General features: G+C 36.3%; 1 protein-coding gene across 3 annotated transcripts in view; it reads left to right on the top strand.

Moving 5' to 3' along the window:
- Positions 1 to 16,552, top strand: part of KMT2E (lysine methyltransferase 2E (inactive)) — an 86,277-nt gene that overhangs the window by 49,798 nt on the left and 19,927 nt on the right. For all 3 annotated transcript variants that reach the window (XM_036067438.2, XM_036067440.2, XM_036067437.2), the window contains 8 exons: positions 561 to 733; positions 3,922 to 3,960; positions 7,562 to 7,792; positions 7,912 to 8,042; positions 9,284 to 9,401; positions 10,335 to 10,444; positions 13,806 to 14,070; positions 15,205 to 15,303. In XM_036067438.2, coding sequence (XP_035923331.1) covers positions 561 to 733; positions 3,922 to 3,960; positions 7,562 to 7,792; positions 7,912 to 8,042; positions 9,284 to 9,401; positions 10,335 to 10,444; positions 13,806 to 14,070; positions 15,205 to 15,303 — 1,166 coding nt within the window. The remainder of the gene's footprint in view (positions 1 to 560; positions 734 to 3,921; positions 3,961 to 7,561; positions 7,793 to 7,911; positions 8,043 to 9,283; positions 9,402 to 10,334; positions 10,445 to 13,805; positions 14,071 to 15,204; positions 15,304 to 16,552) is intronic.

Below are 16,552 nucleotides of genomic sequence, written 5' to 3'. Positions count from 1 at the left end.
CTACAGTACAACTTTCATTTTGGCTTAAAACGGTATTAATACAAATGGTTTTGAATAATCATAGTTTATTGAACTATTTCTGTTTGATGGACATTTAGGTTGTTTCCAGTATTTTTTGTTTTGTTTTTGTTACTACAAATAGTACCTTCAATGAAACCGTCTTGGTTAAGTTTTTTGGGTTTTCGTTCACTTTATCTTTGGATACATACCTAGAAATAGGATTACTGGGTGAAAGGGTAAATGTAGAATTTTGCTAGATATGGCTAAATTCCCTTTCATAGGGAATTTTGAATTTCCTTGCAGTTTATGCAAGTGCTGGTTTCCAACAGTCACAGCATCTCAGTATATTGTCAGACTTTTGCATCTAGTTTAATGTATAAGAAATGGTACTTGCAGTTTGCATTTAAATGTATCTTACTTTGAGTGAGGTGAGGAAGTAAAAAAAATGTTTATTCTTCAGACAGATGGAGATACAAGTTTGCCATATAGAGTGCTGTTTTGTTTTTTATTTTGTTCGAAATAGTATTATAAGTACAATAATTTTTATTTTGCCTTGGAAGATGGTGATACCAGTGCAACTGAGAGTGGTGATGAGGTTCCTGTGGAATTATATACTGCATTTCAGCACACCCCAACATCGATTACTCTAACTGCTTCACGAGTTTCCAAGGTTAATGATAAAAGAAGGAAAAAAAGTGGGGAGAAAGAACAAAATATTGCAAAGTGTAAAAAAGTAAGTTTTTCCTTTCTTAAGATGAGTATATGGGAAGTAGTGGGAGCTGAGTTTTACAGGAAAGGCAGATGAGTATTGGATGGTAGCCAGAAAAGTTGGCAGAATCTAAGCTTTTTAAAACTCATTTTAAAATTTTAATATGTTTTAAAGATTGGAGTGTAATAGAGAAGAATGTTTGCATAATGATTTGCAATCATCACTAATGAAACTAGTCATAGAAATGCAAAAGCTAAAAGAAAAAAGAAAAAATTGCTGTTTTACAAAACAGAAATAACAGTCCTAAATTTTTAATAGCTTATGAACAGGTTAAAGGAGCACAGAATGATTGTGAATGATTGTTTATAGTTCTCTGAATCATATTTAATCATTTTAATAAGCCTCCATATTTGTTGAATTTCTTATCATGTAGATTTCTTTCACTTAAATTCTATGTGATAAATTATCCCAAGGATGTAATGGCACAAAACCATTTCTGGGCCACTTTTTCATTAAATTTGTTGTAATTGCTATTGAAGATTTTTGTCTGCTCAGGTAAAAAATACTTTTCATGATGACTATATTGCTATTATAGAGTGAAATTATCCCTAGATATATAATCAGGGTTTTTTCAAAGAAAGCATTTTTTCCTCGAGTAATTCTTCATGATATTATCTGGTTGTTTAATAGACAGCATGTACTTTGAATTTTCTAATTTCACCTCCCTGTTTAAAATATACTTTGACTATAGCAGTCTTCACATATTATGTCCCTCTCCAGTTCTGCTATTCTTCTACCTGTATTTTATCCATTCTGTATAATTTGTTACTAAATTCTACCTGCACTTTCTCGGTGTTACCTTTTTCTTTTTCTTTTTTTAAGTAAGCTCCACACCCAGTGTGGGGCTTGAACTTACGACCCTGTGATCAGGAGTCACAGGCTGTACTGACTGAGCCAGCCAGGTGTCCCACAGGGTGTTATCTTTGCTTATGCTGTTCCCTTCACCATTTAGAATATTCTATTCTCGGGATGCCTGGATGGATCAGTCAGTTAAGCATCTGCCTTAGGCTCAGGTCATGATCCCAGGGTCCTAGGATCTAGCTGCATCAGGCTCTGTGCTCAGTGGGGAGCTTGCTTCCCCCTCTGCCTGCCGCTCCCCCCTGCTTGTGTTCCCTCGCTCCCTCACTCTCTGTCAAATAAAATCTTTAAAAAAAAATGCCTCTTACAATTTAGGAATTCATGATCAGTATTGACTCACCTTTTTCATCTCATGCTTTCAAGTTATGCTTTCCTATTTATTGTAAAAAAGTTACTTGAGTGGCGCCTGGGTGGCTCAGTCATTAAGCATCTGCCTTCGGCTCAGGTCATGATCCCAGGGTCCTGGGATCGAGCCCCACATCAGACTTGCTGCTCAGCGGGAAGACTGCTTCACCCTCTCCCACTCCCCCGCTTGTGTTCCCTCTCTCTCTCTCTCAAATAAATAAATAAAATCTTAAAAAAAAAGAATCGGACACTTAACTGACTGAGCTACCCTCGTGCCCCATGAACTATTAATTCTGTTAATGATGCACAATAACATAGAAAAAGACGTGTATTGGGACTATCCTTCAAATTCTTTTTTTTTTTTTTTTTTAATTTCAGCAGCATAGCCATTATCCAGCCTCAAAAATCTTTAAGTCATCTTTAGTTTTGGACGTTCAGATTTATTTTCAAAAGCACTATTGATTTTTTTCCTTTGGAATGTCTCTTATATTTTTATTTTTCTTCCTTTTGTTTCTACAAACCCTTATCACCTCATAGTAGTGCAGTAATAACTTACCATCTTTAATTTCTCCAATTTATCCTCTTTCTGCTTCACAACATCCTGTATTTGGTTATGTTTCCTGGGAATATTGTTCTTATATTTCTGCTCAGAAGTATTTTATTGATTCCTCCACCATAAAGAAAAGCATACCTGTATTTTAAGTCGGAATCATAAAATCTGACTTTAAATAAGGCTTCCATGATCTAATTTAAAATTTTTAGCCAATTTTATGTCCTACTCTTCAGTAGGTACAAGTGTGTGTCTTAGTTTTTCCTTGAATGTGATGTATTTTTTCCTATTTGCCTTCTTTCATATTTCTTTCTATAATTTTTAAAAATATTTTATTTGAGAGAAAGGGAAAGCACAAGGGGGCTGCAGAGGGAAAAGGAGAAGCAGACTCCCTGCTGAGCAGGGAGCCCCCTGGGGCACGGGAAGGCTTGACCCCAGGACCCTGAGATCATGACCTGAGCGGAAGTAGATGCTTAACCTCCTGAGCCACCCAGGCGCCCCTCATATTTCTTTAGTACTAGGATTGTGTTCCTTTCAGTTGTTCATCTGAGTACTTCCATTCTCCAAAGTCTACCTAGCTCTTTTCACATGTTTTCCATGAAGGTTCATTGCCTTGTTTTTGTTAATAAATCTGCTTTCTTCTGACATGTCGTCTACACATAAACTTGACAGTTAAGTGTATTTGGATCTATATTGCTTACTCTCGGTTTATGTTTGTTAGTCTCCCTAGAGACTTTGGGGTGGAGTGATGACAAAGATAGGAATTAAATGTTAAATACTACTTCAGGACCCAGCAGATTAGTGAGCTGTTACTAAATATTTATTGAATAAATACAACTGTTTATTACTTAAGCCTAACTACACGTTCAAATACACTTATTAGTTGACTTAGAGAAAGTAGTAACACTATTTTATCACTCCCAAAACTTATCTAATGACTTCAAAAAATTACTGTAATATTACAGAAAATTTGAGATTTTTTTAAAGCAATATCATGTACATATTCTCATGTTCTTAAATAGTCTGCATTCTTTTTTTTTTAATTTGAGTATAGTTGATATACATTGTTACTTTAGTTTCAGGTATACAAAGTGTGCATTCTATTTTTTTTAAGATTTTATTTGAGAGCGAGAGAGAGAGCGAGAGCGAGCGTACAAGTGGAGGGGAGGGGCAGAGGGAGAGGGAGAAGCAGACTCCCTACTAAACAGGGAGCCTGATGTGGAACTTGACCTTTGCCGAATACAGATGCTTAACCGACTGAGCCACCCAGGTGCCCCATCTGCATTCTATTGTTAATAATAGAGTAATATTCTAGTAGATGACTTCAGTGAACTGATTGATTCTTAAATATTATATCCAGTTTTAAAAAAAACTAACTTAGAATTTCATGTTATTTCAGGCCTTTCGTGAAGGATCTAGGAAGTCATCAAGAGTAAAGGTAAATACATTAAATTTAAGTCCTTAGTACCAACTGTCAGTTTTTCAGGAGCTTACTAAGTGATTGCTTGTACATAATCTTTATGTTCTCTTCATTGTATATCATGTCATTGCTTATTATCTTTAAGATATGGCACCATAGAGAAGTGGCACCATAGAGAATCCTCATTTGATTAATATGCCACTTTTGGAGTTTATTCACACTGTTAAAAGTATTAAGCAAAAGGAGATGGTATATAAGTAATTGCTAATATCAGATTTTGGATAATCTGAATTTCAGTTATTGCATTCCATGCCTCCCAGTACCACTTTGTATACTGGACATATGAATGCAAAATCACACTGAGAATTTGAAAATTTGCTATTTTTTTTTTTCGTATAGTTGGGATTCTAGTGATTTAGTCAAGTAAGTTGTTATAAAATACTATAAAATCACCATTGAAGTACAAAGTAGTCCCCTGTACCTTGAATTAATTAGAATATATCCTCAATTTTGTAGATGTCCAGATTGCTGAGAGAGGCAAGGCTTGTCAGCTCTGCTTCCCCCTAAAAGATAGGTATTGGATCACAGAGGTCAGCTATATAGTGTGACTGTAGTTTTCTAGGTGATGTGGTTCAAGGATAATGGGTTTCTCAAGTTGTCAGATAGTAAAATAGGATGTGGGGAGCATGTTACAGTATATTTGTTGTGCCCATAGTGTAAAGCATAATAGTTATTCATTATTCCACATTCTCTGGAAAACAGATCATTAAACAGCTGTCTAGTGATGATGATTGCATGCTTTTGTAGTTCTTTCTCAAGAAAGTTAATACATGGTGTCACTCAACAGACTGCAAGCCCAAAGTTTCATAGAATGTTCTTAAAGTTGGGGATTTTATACTTACTATATATTTAACTTGGGTTTATGGGATATTCTCTGACATAGCATACAGTCTGAAAAAGTTTTTGAATTGAGCTAGTGGAAACTTAATATTCTTGATAGTTTTCTTTTCTTTCTAATTTATGCAGTCATTCCAATAGCAGGTTTATTGAAGATGATGCATCTTTTACTTAAGTGAAATATTTTCATTTGTTATGTAAAGAAATGACTAAGGAAGTAAACTTTTAATAATGCTTTGTGCATCTTTAAAGATATTTTTTTACTTAACTCAGAGATACCTCATTGAGATCATAACAGTTCCAGTTAATAATTCTATAGTATTTATAGGTTCAAGAGATACAGAAGAATTTACTGTATCTAATATATACCAGGTCAGTAGAAGGCTTGGGTGGGGGAGAGAGTAAAAAAGAAAGAAAAAATTTTTAAATTTAGATTTCTTCAATAAAGCTGATGAAAGCTTTGACATGTAGTATTTCATATTTGTGTAAAAATCTGTTACAAGGTGGTCATTATAATGTGGGATTTATAATTACATAAAATATCAGTTGGTAAAAATAAACCTACTCCTGTCAAATAATTGAACAACGTACTATAGTTTGTTTCATTGTAGGAAAGAATGATACTTTTTGATAAATTTTAGTGTCACTGTATGTGTGTACATGTCTAACAGGATATAGAAGGGTTTTTATGAATTCTACATGTGATTTTAAAATTTTAGTTATGTAGGTTGTACATATTTTAGAAATAATCTTTTCTCATCAAGGTGTTCAGTGTTGTAGAAAGAAACTGATGAATAGCATTTACAAAAAATTGAAATGTCATGTGTTAAAACCAATTAGAAATTAGAAATCTGAATGATGCTAATGAAACATAAATGTTTTTGTTATCTGCATTGATTGATTTTCATTCTAAGATTGCAAATAAGAATTGTTGTGGGAGGGGCACCTGGGTGGCTTAGTCATTAAGTGTCTGCCTTTGGCTCAGGTCATGATCCCAGGGTTCTGGGATCAAGCCCCACGTTGGGCTCTCTGCTCAGTGGGGAGCCTGCTTCTCCCTCTCCCTCTGACACTCCCCTTGCTTGTGTTTGCTCTCTCTGTCTCTGTCAAATAAATAAAAGCTTAAAAAAAAAAAAAAAGAATTGTTGTGGGAGTCCACATTTTAATATATTTTTAAAATGTGTGGTAATGGTGCCTATCTATAAATTGCATTCCAGCAAGAGAAGTGTCCCCTTTTGTTGTGGTGGTTTTTTTTTTAAGATTTTTTTTTATTTTTGGGGCGCCTGGGTGGCTCAGTTGGTTAAGCGACTGCCTTCGGCTCAGGTCATGATCCTGGAGTCCCTGGATCGAGTCCCGCATCGGGCTCCCTGCTCGGCAGGGAGTCTGCTTCTCTCTCTGACCCTCCCGACCCTCCCCCCTCTCATGTGCTCTCTCTCTCAGTCTCTCTCTCTCAAATAAATAAATAAAAAATCTTTAAAAAAAAAAAAAATTTTTTTTATTTTTAAGTAATCTCTACACCCACCATGGGGCTCAAACTCACCACCCCAAGATCAAGAGTCGCATGCTCCTCTGACTGAGCCAGCCAGGCGACCCCCCTTTTTGCTCTGTAACAGATTAAGAGAGGCTATAACTTTTTGTACTTGGCATTTAGCATTCTTATCTTATGGGTTTTTAGTAGGAGGTATAGATGAAGAGCAGGTATTTAAGTTTAAAGGTTCGTGCTGTTACTGTGACCCTTGAATTTAGACTGTGAACCATTTTGGGTCGTTTTACATTCTGTGAGACATTTTGTTCTCATGTCAAATTTATCATGTGGACAGTTGATTATAGATCTTGAAATTACACTAAATTAAGATATCAAAGTGTATTTTTAAATAAAACATGTTAAAATTGTAGTCTATCAGAACTGAGTACAAGGTAGATATTGACAGACTCTAATAAAAAATTTCATGTTATCTTTTTTTTTTTTAGAAAGTGCCCAAGAGAGCAGTGGGGGAGGGGCACAGGGAGAGGGGGAGAGAGAGAATCTTAAGCAGGCTCCACGCCCAGCTCAGGGCCCATGCGGGTCTTCATCTCACGGCCCTGAGATCATGACTTGAGCCAAAATCAAGAGTTGGACACTTAACCGACTCACCAGCCAGGTGCCCCTACGCTCTTTTTTTTTTAACCATTAGCTGACAATGACTCCAAAGTTTTGGGTATTTGCAGTTTTATTATTGGCCTCCATTTGGCTACAGTGCTGGTGTCATTGAAGCCTGAATTTATGCTAGTGCAACATCACGGGGCCTCCTTTAGTTTTCTAAATCCTTATTTGTCTGGCATGCAGTATAAAGACATAGTAGGCTGCTCATTTGTGGTCTGTTTTTGCCTAGGACCAACTCAGATTTATATTATGTTCTTTTTCTTTTTTTTTTTTTTAAAGATTTTATTTATTTATTTGACAGAGAGAGACACAGCGAGAGAGGGAACACAAGCAGGGGGAGAGGGAGAGGGAGAAGCAGGCCTCCTGCTGAGCAGGGAGCCCGATGCGGGGCTCGATCCCAGGACCCTGGGATCGTGACCCGAGTCAAAGGCAGACGCCCAACGACTGAGCCACCCAGACGCCCCTATATTATGTTCTTTTACATAGATTATCATTTATTTGTGTGTGTGTGTGTGTATGTGTATAAATACATATAAATACTTAGAAGTCCAGATATTAATGCTTAGTTTGCTGTGATTTTAGGGTTCCGCTCCAGAGATTGATCCTTCATCTGATGGTTCAAATTTTGGATGGGAGACAAAAATCAAAGCGTGGATGGATCGATACGAAGAGGCAAACAGTAACCAATATAGTGAGGGTGTTCAGAGGGAGGCACAAAGAATAGCTCTGAGATTAGGCAATGGAAATGACAAAAAAGAAATAAATAAATCAGATTTGAATACCAACAATTTGCTCTTCAAACCTCCTGTTGAGGTAAGTACATCATTTGCCAAAAAAAATTATGAAAGAAAAACCATTTTCTAATGCATATCTCAAGTAGTTATATTGAAAGCAATCAGGTTTAATTAATCTCAGCATTTCTCTGGTTTTAGAGCCATATACAAAAAAATAAGAAAATTCTGAAATCCGCAAAAGATTTGCCTCCTGATGCACTTATCATTGAGTACAGAGGGAAGTTCATGCTAAGAGAACAGTTTGAAGCAAATGGATATTTCTTTAAGAGGTATATTCATTTATTTTACCACTTATCTGTAGTTAAGAATTGTTTTTGCTATTTTACTGGGATGCTGTCTGTGTTCATATGTATTTTGCTTTCCTCAGTGATCATTTTGATAACATTTAAAAGTGTAGTGTGGGGGCGCCTGGGTGGCTCAGTCGTTAAGCGTCTGCCTTCGGCTCAGGTCATGATCCCAGGGTCCTGGGATCGAGCCCCGCATCAGGCGCCCTGCTCAGCGGGAAGCCTGCTTCTCCCTCTCCCACTCCCCCTGCTTGTGTTCCCTTTCTCGCTGTCTCTCTCTCTGTCAAATAAATAAATAAAATCTAAAAAAAAAAAAAAAAAAAAAAAAAAAAAAAAGTGTAGTGTGATTGAACAGTGACTAATGATAACTTTGGAACTATAATAAAATATAGCAAAAAGCAGATGTATTCCTCAGTCTCTTACCCATCTCTATCTTGCTGACAGTCCTACAGCAGTCGACTTCAAAGATAAACTGCAGCAATATAGGTGGATGTTAATTAAAAACTCTAATGATTACCTAAGATTATAAGGACTCCTTCTGCATCCAGTACCTTTCCTAACTCTTTGTAACATAATTGGTAGACCCTGAAAAGACCATTGGTGATCACAGGCAAAACCCCTTCCTCTTTATTAAAGGATGTTAGATTTGCTCTTACATTATTGCCACCACCTTAACTGCCACTTTCTTGGTACTGGAATGTCTCTGGAGTCTCTTCTGTGGTTTGTGATTTTGGTGGGGGTTTGATGTTGTGACCCATTGCTTCCCTGAGGTCTGGAAATAGTTGGTATCTCTAGAGAGAGAACATTCTCAGTCTATATGATTATTAAAAGTATTTGTTTATAACTTGAGTTTTTAAGATTTGAAACATAAACAAGAATACTTCTCTTTTACGTACAAATTTTATCTGAAACAGTGCTATAAATCAAACAAGTGCACTAGGAAATAAGGATTTTAAAAGCATCCGGTTATGAATCCTTCTGTAAAGGCAGTAGTCACTCCCTTTTTATTTTTCCTTGTAAATTTGAATTTCTACTTCCAATTAATTACCTTTGATTTAGATAAGATTATTGGAGCAGTTAAAAATCTAATTAGCATGAACTAGCCCTTAATGAGTGGGTTCTGGTATCAGATTGCCTGTATCCAAATCTTGGCTTCACTGTTTACTTTGAGTCTTTTTTAAGTTTGTTAATATGTTAATGTTTATAATGCATTTCTTTCTTTGTAGACCATATCCTTTTGTTTTATTTTATTCTAAATTTCACGGGCTAGAAATGTGTGTTGATGCAAGGACTTTTGGGAATGAGGCTCGGTTCATCAGGCGTTCTTGTACACCCAATGCAGAGGTAAGCTTATAGAAATCTTTTTGGGAGGCAGGGTTTGGGGGATGTATGGAATCAAGTATCAAACAAATCTGGTAGCCTTCTTAACCACTGATGCATTTTATTATTGCCTAGTGTGATTCCATTGTGAAAAATTAGGTGATATTGGGCTGTGAGGTCTTAAAAATGACTTTGCACATTGAAGAAATTGTGATGTTCTTTGTAAAAGAAAATACTGGACTTCTGTTTATTTCTGAAGCTCTATGGGTCAAATACATGATCTGATTGGATCAAGATAGATGACAAAACTGAAAGCTAAAGTAGATTTTATATGTGCTACTATAAAATTTTTTATAAAACTGTTCTAATTTGGAGCCTAAAGTAGTATTTCTGGTTTTGGTTTTGGTTTTTTTTTTTTTTTTACACACCAAAATAAACATTAATTTATAGCTATGTTACAGTTGAGTATAGGTTTTGAAACCAGAACTTTTCTAGATTCGTGTCTTCTCTTTGACGAACCAGCTTTGTAACCTTGCCTATGCTTGTTTTACCTTTAAAAACTTGTTAAGAGGACTAAAGGAGTTAATACATGTGAAGTACCTAGAACAGTGTAAGTATGGTGTTAACTGTACCATTACTCATGACTTCATGTCATCAAATCGAAGGTACCATCCCTTATAAAACTCCCAATTTCAGGGATACTCAGAGGGGAAAAAATATGCATTTTGCAGTCAATGAAGTGTAGTATTTGCTTTTTAATGCTACATGGTGGACTGTAGAGTTTGCATCACTGTACTTGCAACTACCACCGATTTATAGTTACAAGTCTTGTAATTGCATTATTTTTCCCATTGTACTCATGAATTACTTTGAAAAGTTTTCAAAATTGCAGGATGAGGTGCTTCTAAAGATAGACAATAATTTATAAAAATGTAAAATTATTCTTTTAACTAACAGGTGAGGCATGAAATTGAAGATGGAACCATACATCTTTACATTTATTCTATACAGAGTATTCCAAAGGGAACTGAAATAACTATTGCCTTTGATTTTGACTATGGGAATTGGTAAGTCCAAGTTTCTAAATATGTTATCTGTTTTGAAATAGTTCCTTAAGGTCCTCCTAAAAATCGAGGTATTGTCATTACTTTCATAGCTTTTTATTTGTATTTATTATGAGGCAATGAAATGTACTTGAAAACAGGCATTTTGGTGTCAACTTCCACTAAGCGTTATTACTTAGTTCTTTTCCAAACTTTATTATTGTAATGTAAATGATCATAGTAATTAAAAAAGGTAGTCCTAATTCAGCCATACAACACTGACCTTGTTTACATGAGAATTTGTTCTTTCTGGTATTTTAGGGGGTACAGTTTTAGTCTTACAGTTAATTTGGCTGATCAGTGTGAATGGATAATTTCACTTTTGCCCCTCAAACAAAAGAAATTGTGTAAATTTTCTCCTGGAGAGAAACTAAATGATGGTGGTAGGGATATGGAGGGCAGAGTTAAGAAATACTGAGGAGATGAAAAATGTGAGCTTTGGACTCACACAGACCTGTACCTGAATGCTGTCCCAACCGTTTAGTAACTGTGCAGTATAAATTTCTTTTCTTTGTTGGAGTCCTGTAAGGAAATTCTGAGAACTGTTGTTCTGAAACACTAGGGAAATAAACTTAATTCTGAGCATAAAAACTTCAGTTTAAATTCTCTGTAAATTATATTCTGTAGTGTTTTGCTTTCACCTTTTCTCATTCATTACTTTTGAGATTTGGTTCTATTCCGTGTAGCTCTAGTTCACTTATTTTCATAGCCAATGGCATTTATCCATCCCTCTTATTGGATTTTTAGATTTACCAAAACTGTTTCTATGACTTTTTGAACATGTCTTTGTGGGCACATGTTCTCTCTATGGGAGGGAATCTAGGGGGTGTGCTTGCTCAGCTCTAGGATGCGCACGGCCTCAGTGTTTACCAGACATGGGGTGGTGAATAGTTTCTATTCTCACACCCTTCTTCCTTGCTCCACTTCCTTACGACTTTTAAAAACTGATGCTAATCCATGTGAAATGGTATCTTTTTATGTTTTTATGTTTTTATTTATTTTTTTTTTTAAGATTTTATTTATTTTTTGACAGAGAGACACAGTGAGAAAGGGAACACAAGCAGGAGGAGTGGGAGAGGGAGAAGCAGACTCCCTGCTGAGCAGGGAGCCCGATGTGGGGCTCGATCCCAGGACCCTGGGATCACGACCTGAGCCGAAGGCAGACGCTTAACGACTGAGCCACCCAGGCGCCCCTCTTTTTATGTTTTTAATTATCATTTTCCTTATTTTATGAGCCCAAGGATCTTTTTGTATTATTAATTTGTCATTTGGATTTCCTCTTTTATGAATTGTTTAATCATCTTCAATTTTCCTGCTGGACAGTCTTTTTCTGATTTTTGGGGGGGAGGAGGGGGATGGTTCTTTTTGTATCCTGTAGTCTATTTGGTTATAAGCATTTCAATTCATTTCCTCCTATTCTGTATTTTTTTTTTTTTAATTAATTTATTTATTTGACAGAGAGAGACACAGTGAGAGAGGGAACACAAGCAGGGGAGTGGGAGAGGGAGAAGCAGGCTTCCCGCAGAGCAGGGAGCCCGATGCGGGGCTCGATCCTAGGACCCTGGGATCATGACCTGAGCCAAAGGCAGACGCTTAACGACTGAGCCACCCAGGCGCCCCCTCCTATTCTGTATTTTATTTTCAAAATTTTGTATGGTAACCTGTTTAAATGAGTCAGTTTTACATGCCTATTATGTTTTCTGTCAGTGAAATTCCACTTCCTGCACTGTGCATCTCTACTTGATTGTTGGGAGTCAAATTTAGTATAGCTTACTAAGCATTACCTTGTTAGCCCCTTTTCTCCCAGATGGTGGAAAATTTAGCATAATGGCTCTTTGCTCATTGCTTTGAAAGACTGTTTCCCATAAGTGGTTAAGAATATAAGCTTTTTATAATCTGACTGGTTTCAAATCCTAGCTTGGTTGCTTATTATTAGCTATGTAACTTTGGACCAATTCTTCATCTCATTATATCATAATAGGAGAATAATAATACTCACCTAACAGGAATGTTTTGAAGATTCAGTGAGTTTAAGATATGTAGAGTGTTTAAAACAGTTCCTGGCACAAAATAAGTGCTTTTAATAAACATTAGCTGTTCGCCATCATTATATGCTGTTGTTATCCTACAATCAAAGAAAACGTCTAGAAAGAGTTTCAACCTAGTTTCTAGTGATACCTAATTTGGGGAAGTGGGGGCATTAGATCATCAGTTTTTGAGTTCTATCCCTGATTCACAGATTTTAGCCAGTTTGACTTGTACTAATCTTGAAATTGAGTAAGGAGCAGTATTGGAAACTTAGGAAAGTAAATTATTTTTATGGCGAACAAACATTAAACTACTTAAAACATGTAAAATGGGAGGCTTCTACTGTTTAACTCAGGTTTGGGCATTTTGCCTGCATCCTGGAGAGAAACTAAATGATGGTGGTAGGGATATGGAGGGCAGAGTTAAGAAATACTGAGGAGATGAAAAATGTGAGCTTTGGACTCACACAGACCTGTACCTGAATGCTGTCCCAACCGTTTAGTAACTGTGCCACTTTGGACAAAATGCTGAACCTCTCTGCACTTTTAATCTTCTCTGTATGGTAGAAGTAATAATTATCACTGCAGTGAAAATGAGAGATAGTGCAATTATTTTTCAAGTGTCCATTTGAAAGAGGGAACACCTAAGAGGGGCAAAGGGAAACATAACTTCACCTTTTTTCAAGGTGGCTTTTTAAAGACACCTGGTTATCAAAGTCATTTCTTGAAGTATAAGACATAGTTCAGGCTTGGGACCACTGAAGTAAATACCATTTTTGCCTTAATGTGAGCCAAAGAATCATTTTACTTAAAAGGACTCAATTTTAATTTATTGAGTTTTTTTTTCTTTCTTCTAAACCATAACTGGGTCAGAAATCAACTTCTTTTTTTTTTTATAAGATTTTTATTTATTTATTAGAGAGAGAGAGACAGCAAGGAGGGAACATAAGCAGGGGGGGAGTGGGAGAGGGAGAAGCAGACTCCCCGCCAAGCAGGGAGCCCGAGATGCGGCGCTCGATCCCAGGACCCTGTGATCATGACCTGAGCTGAAGGCAGTCGCATAATGACTGAGCCACCCAGGCACCCCCAGAAATCGACTTGTAATGATTATGTTTTTTAAATGAGGGGGAAAAAACTTCTTTTGTGATAGTTACCACGGGAATGCAAATGAGTGAAAAGTAAGGATTGCTTATAAGTAGTAGTCGTAGCATACAATTTTACAGAGTTGCAGCTTAAAATGGATTAGAAAATTTTGCACTTTGTGTCTTGAATAAATATTTAACTGGTTATCTTTCTAGTAAGTACAAGGTGGACTGCGCATGCCTCAAAGAAAATCCAGAGTGCCCTGTTCTAAAACGTAGTTCTGAATCCACGGAAAACATCAATAGTGGTTACGAGACCAGAAGGAAAAAAGGAAAAAAAGAAAAGGATATTTCAAAAGAAAAAGATACGCAAAATCAGAATATTACTTTGGATTGTGAAGGAACAACCAACAAAATGAAGAGCCCAGAAACTAAACAGAGAAAGCTTTCTCCATTGAGACTATCAGTATCAAATAATCAGGTACTGAACTGTGCTCTTCTGATTCTCAGCAGAAGTCAGCAAAAGAAAATAATCTGTCATATTTTAACCTCTTTTTTATGTAAAATGGTTTAAAATTTTTAAGTTAAATCTGTTATTTAATGAAGTACTTAGAAACATGAAACACAAGTAGAATTTGTGCAGTGTTTGTTAAGCTTGTTAAACAACTCAGCCAGCAAGTCCTTGCAGAATTGAATACAAGATTTTTCTATAACTGGGTAATTTAAAAACTTCTCCCAGATGGTATTGTCCTTAGGTTAATGATAAGTGTTTTGGTTTTTTTAAGATTTTATTTATTTGATAGGCACATCCAGAGAGGGAACACAAGCAGGGGGAGTGAGAGAGGGAGAAGCAGGCTTCCCACTGAGCAGGGAGCCCGACGCAGGGCTCGATCCCAGGACCCTGGGATCATGACCTGAGCCGAAGGCAGACGCTTAACGACTGAGCCACCCAGGCACCCCAATAATAAGTGTTCTTAATTTAAAGTCTTAATTTCCTTTTTTTAAACATTTGGGGCATAATTAAATCAATTCTATAAGGATAAGAGAAGATTTTTCAGAGAAAATTCTCTTAACACATAAGATAATTTTGGGGGATGAGTTTGGCCCATATGTCTGCCCTGCCAGCGATGCCCTCTACATAAATGGAAGTTAGGAGGGACCATTTAGAATGAAAATTAAGTAAGGTTTCACTCATCTCCAGTACCCCGTCTTCCGTAATTCGGTAATCAATTTAATGATAATTTCCCATAAGCTTTAAATTGAACAAACATTTATTGAGCACTTGGTGTCACTAGGCACCAGGTTTTATGAAGTAATTTTATATGTTTATGTTTTGGGAAGAATATAAACAGAAGGCTGTGCTACCATATTTGACCTTGTGGGCTCTATTAATAACATTATTGACTAGAACTTTAAAAAGCAAAATTACTTAATTTTGAACATTTTCTTGATTTAAAACCAGTTTTAAAGTTCTGAAATGGATTTAAGTAGGCTTGTACTTTTGCTGTGTTGAATGCATTAGTAGTGGTCGAAAGGCATTTATAATAGTTCAGTGTCCCTAGTTTGTAGATGAAATAGTAGTTTCTGTTATAAAGCAGTCATTTCCATCTTCCAGGAACCAGATTTTATTGATGACATAGAAGAAAAAACTCCTATTAGCAATGAAGTAGAAATGGAATCGGAGGAGCAGATTGCAGAGAGGAAAAGGAAGATGGTAAGTTGGGAAGCCAGTAGCTGCTTCGTGCTGTCTCTTGGGCTGGTGACAGCTGCTTGTCCCATAGTAGTTGTTGCTGCCTTTAGGAGAGTTTTGACCCTGTTCTTTGTTTCAAGTTAGCAAACATGATGTGCCACTGAGCATTTCTCTTTGGCTTTGTTATTACCATGCAAGTAACTTGCACGAATCTTCCCTGTTTTTATGTGTGTTTGTTAGAAATTTTAGAATGTATGACATTTAACATTTTTGAAGCTGAGAACTATTAATAAATTTTAATGCCAGAATTACGGTTCAGAATGTCTTTCATTAGCGAAATGTATCTTTTCTCTTCGTAATTTAATGTAAAGCAAAAATGGAATTTTAAAGCTTATAACAGCACCAAATAAATGACTTATGTAAAAAAAACCCCACTCTTTGGTAGCTACTATGTCTGTATCTCATACTGGTATCATAAAATAAGGTTTTCATCAAAATGCATTTGGTATTTATGTTCCTTGTTCTACTTTTGATACAGATATTTGCAAGTAAATAATACAAGATATTTTCTTAGAAATCCATGTTAATTTAGCAGTGGCTATAATATTTAGACCAGTTTGCCCAAGGATTTGAAAATGATTTTATACACCAATTAATAATCTTAGTATGGGTTTCCCCCACTCCCTTTTATTTTGTATGCTTCCTTTGTGATTTTCATGCTGTATTCCATGGAATCTCAGGTGTCCTATACTTAGGGTAGGGAGGGATAGGATCTTTGGAATTTAGTCATTGTAGGCCTACTTAATGTAAGTCTGTTATATTGCCTGGATGGTCATTCCTGTAACATTATTTCATTGTTGATGTTCAGAATTATGAGAGCCATGTGGAACTGTTTTCACAGCTTCTGGATTTCAGAGACACTGCTCTGAGGGGACAGGGTGATGTTTAAAAAACTCTATAGGAGAAAGTACTGAAGGAATTGGTTATAGAGAGGAGTTTTTTCTTAAACCTAAAGGAATTCTTGAACCCTTTTCAAAATTTGGATACATCTAAATTATCTATGTCTACCCAAATTACCTGTGGCCCTCTCTTGACTAGATTTTCAGTATTGGCCCATTCATTCCACAATAGCCACAGCAGTGCAAAACCGATTTAGAGTATCACTGGGTTTTGGATGAGGCATGTGTCTGGTAGGAGGAACCTCTTTTCACAAGAGACTTGAAGGGCTGTAACAACTGCTTTGAAAAAAATCATGAGATTAAAAAAAAAAAAA

Source organism: Halichoerus grypus, chromosome 12, assembly GCF_964656455.1.
Source record: "Halichoerus grypus chromosome 12, mHalGry1.hap1.1, whole genome shotgun sequence".
Lineage (NCBI taxonomy): Eukaryota > Metazoa > Chordata > Mammalia > Carnivora > Phocidae > Halichoerus > Halichoerus grypus.
This window is presented reverse-complemented; position numbering and strand designations above follow the sequence as displayed.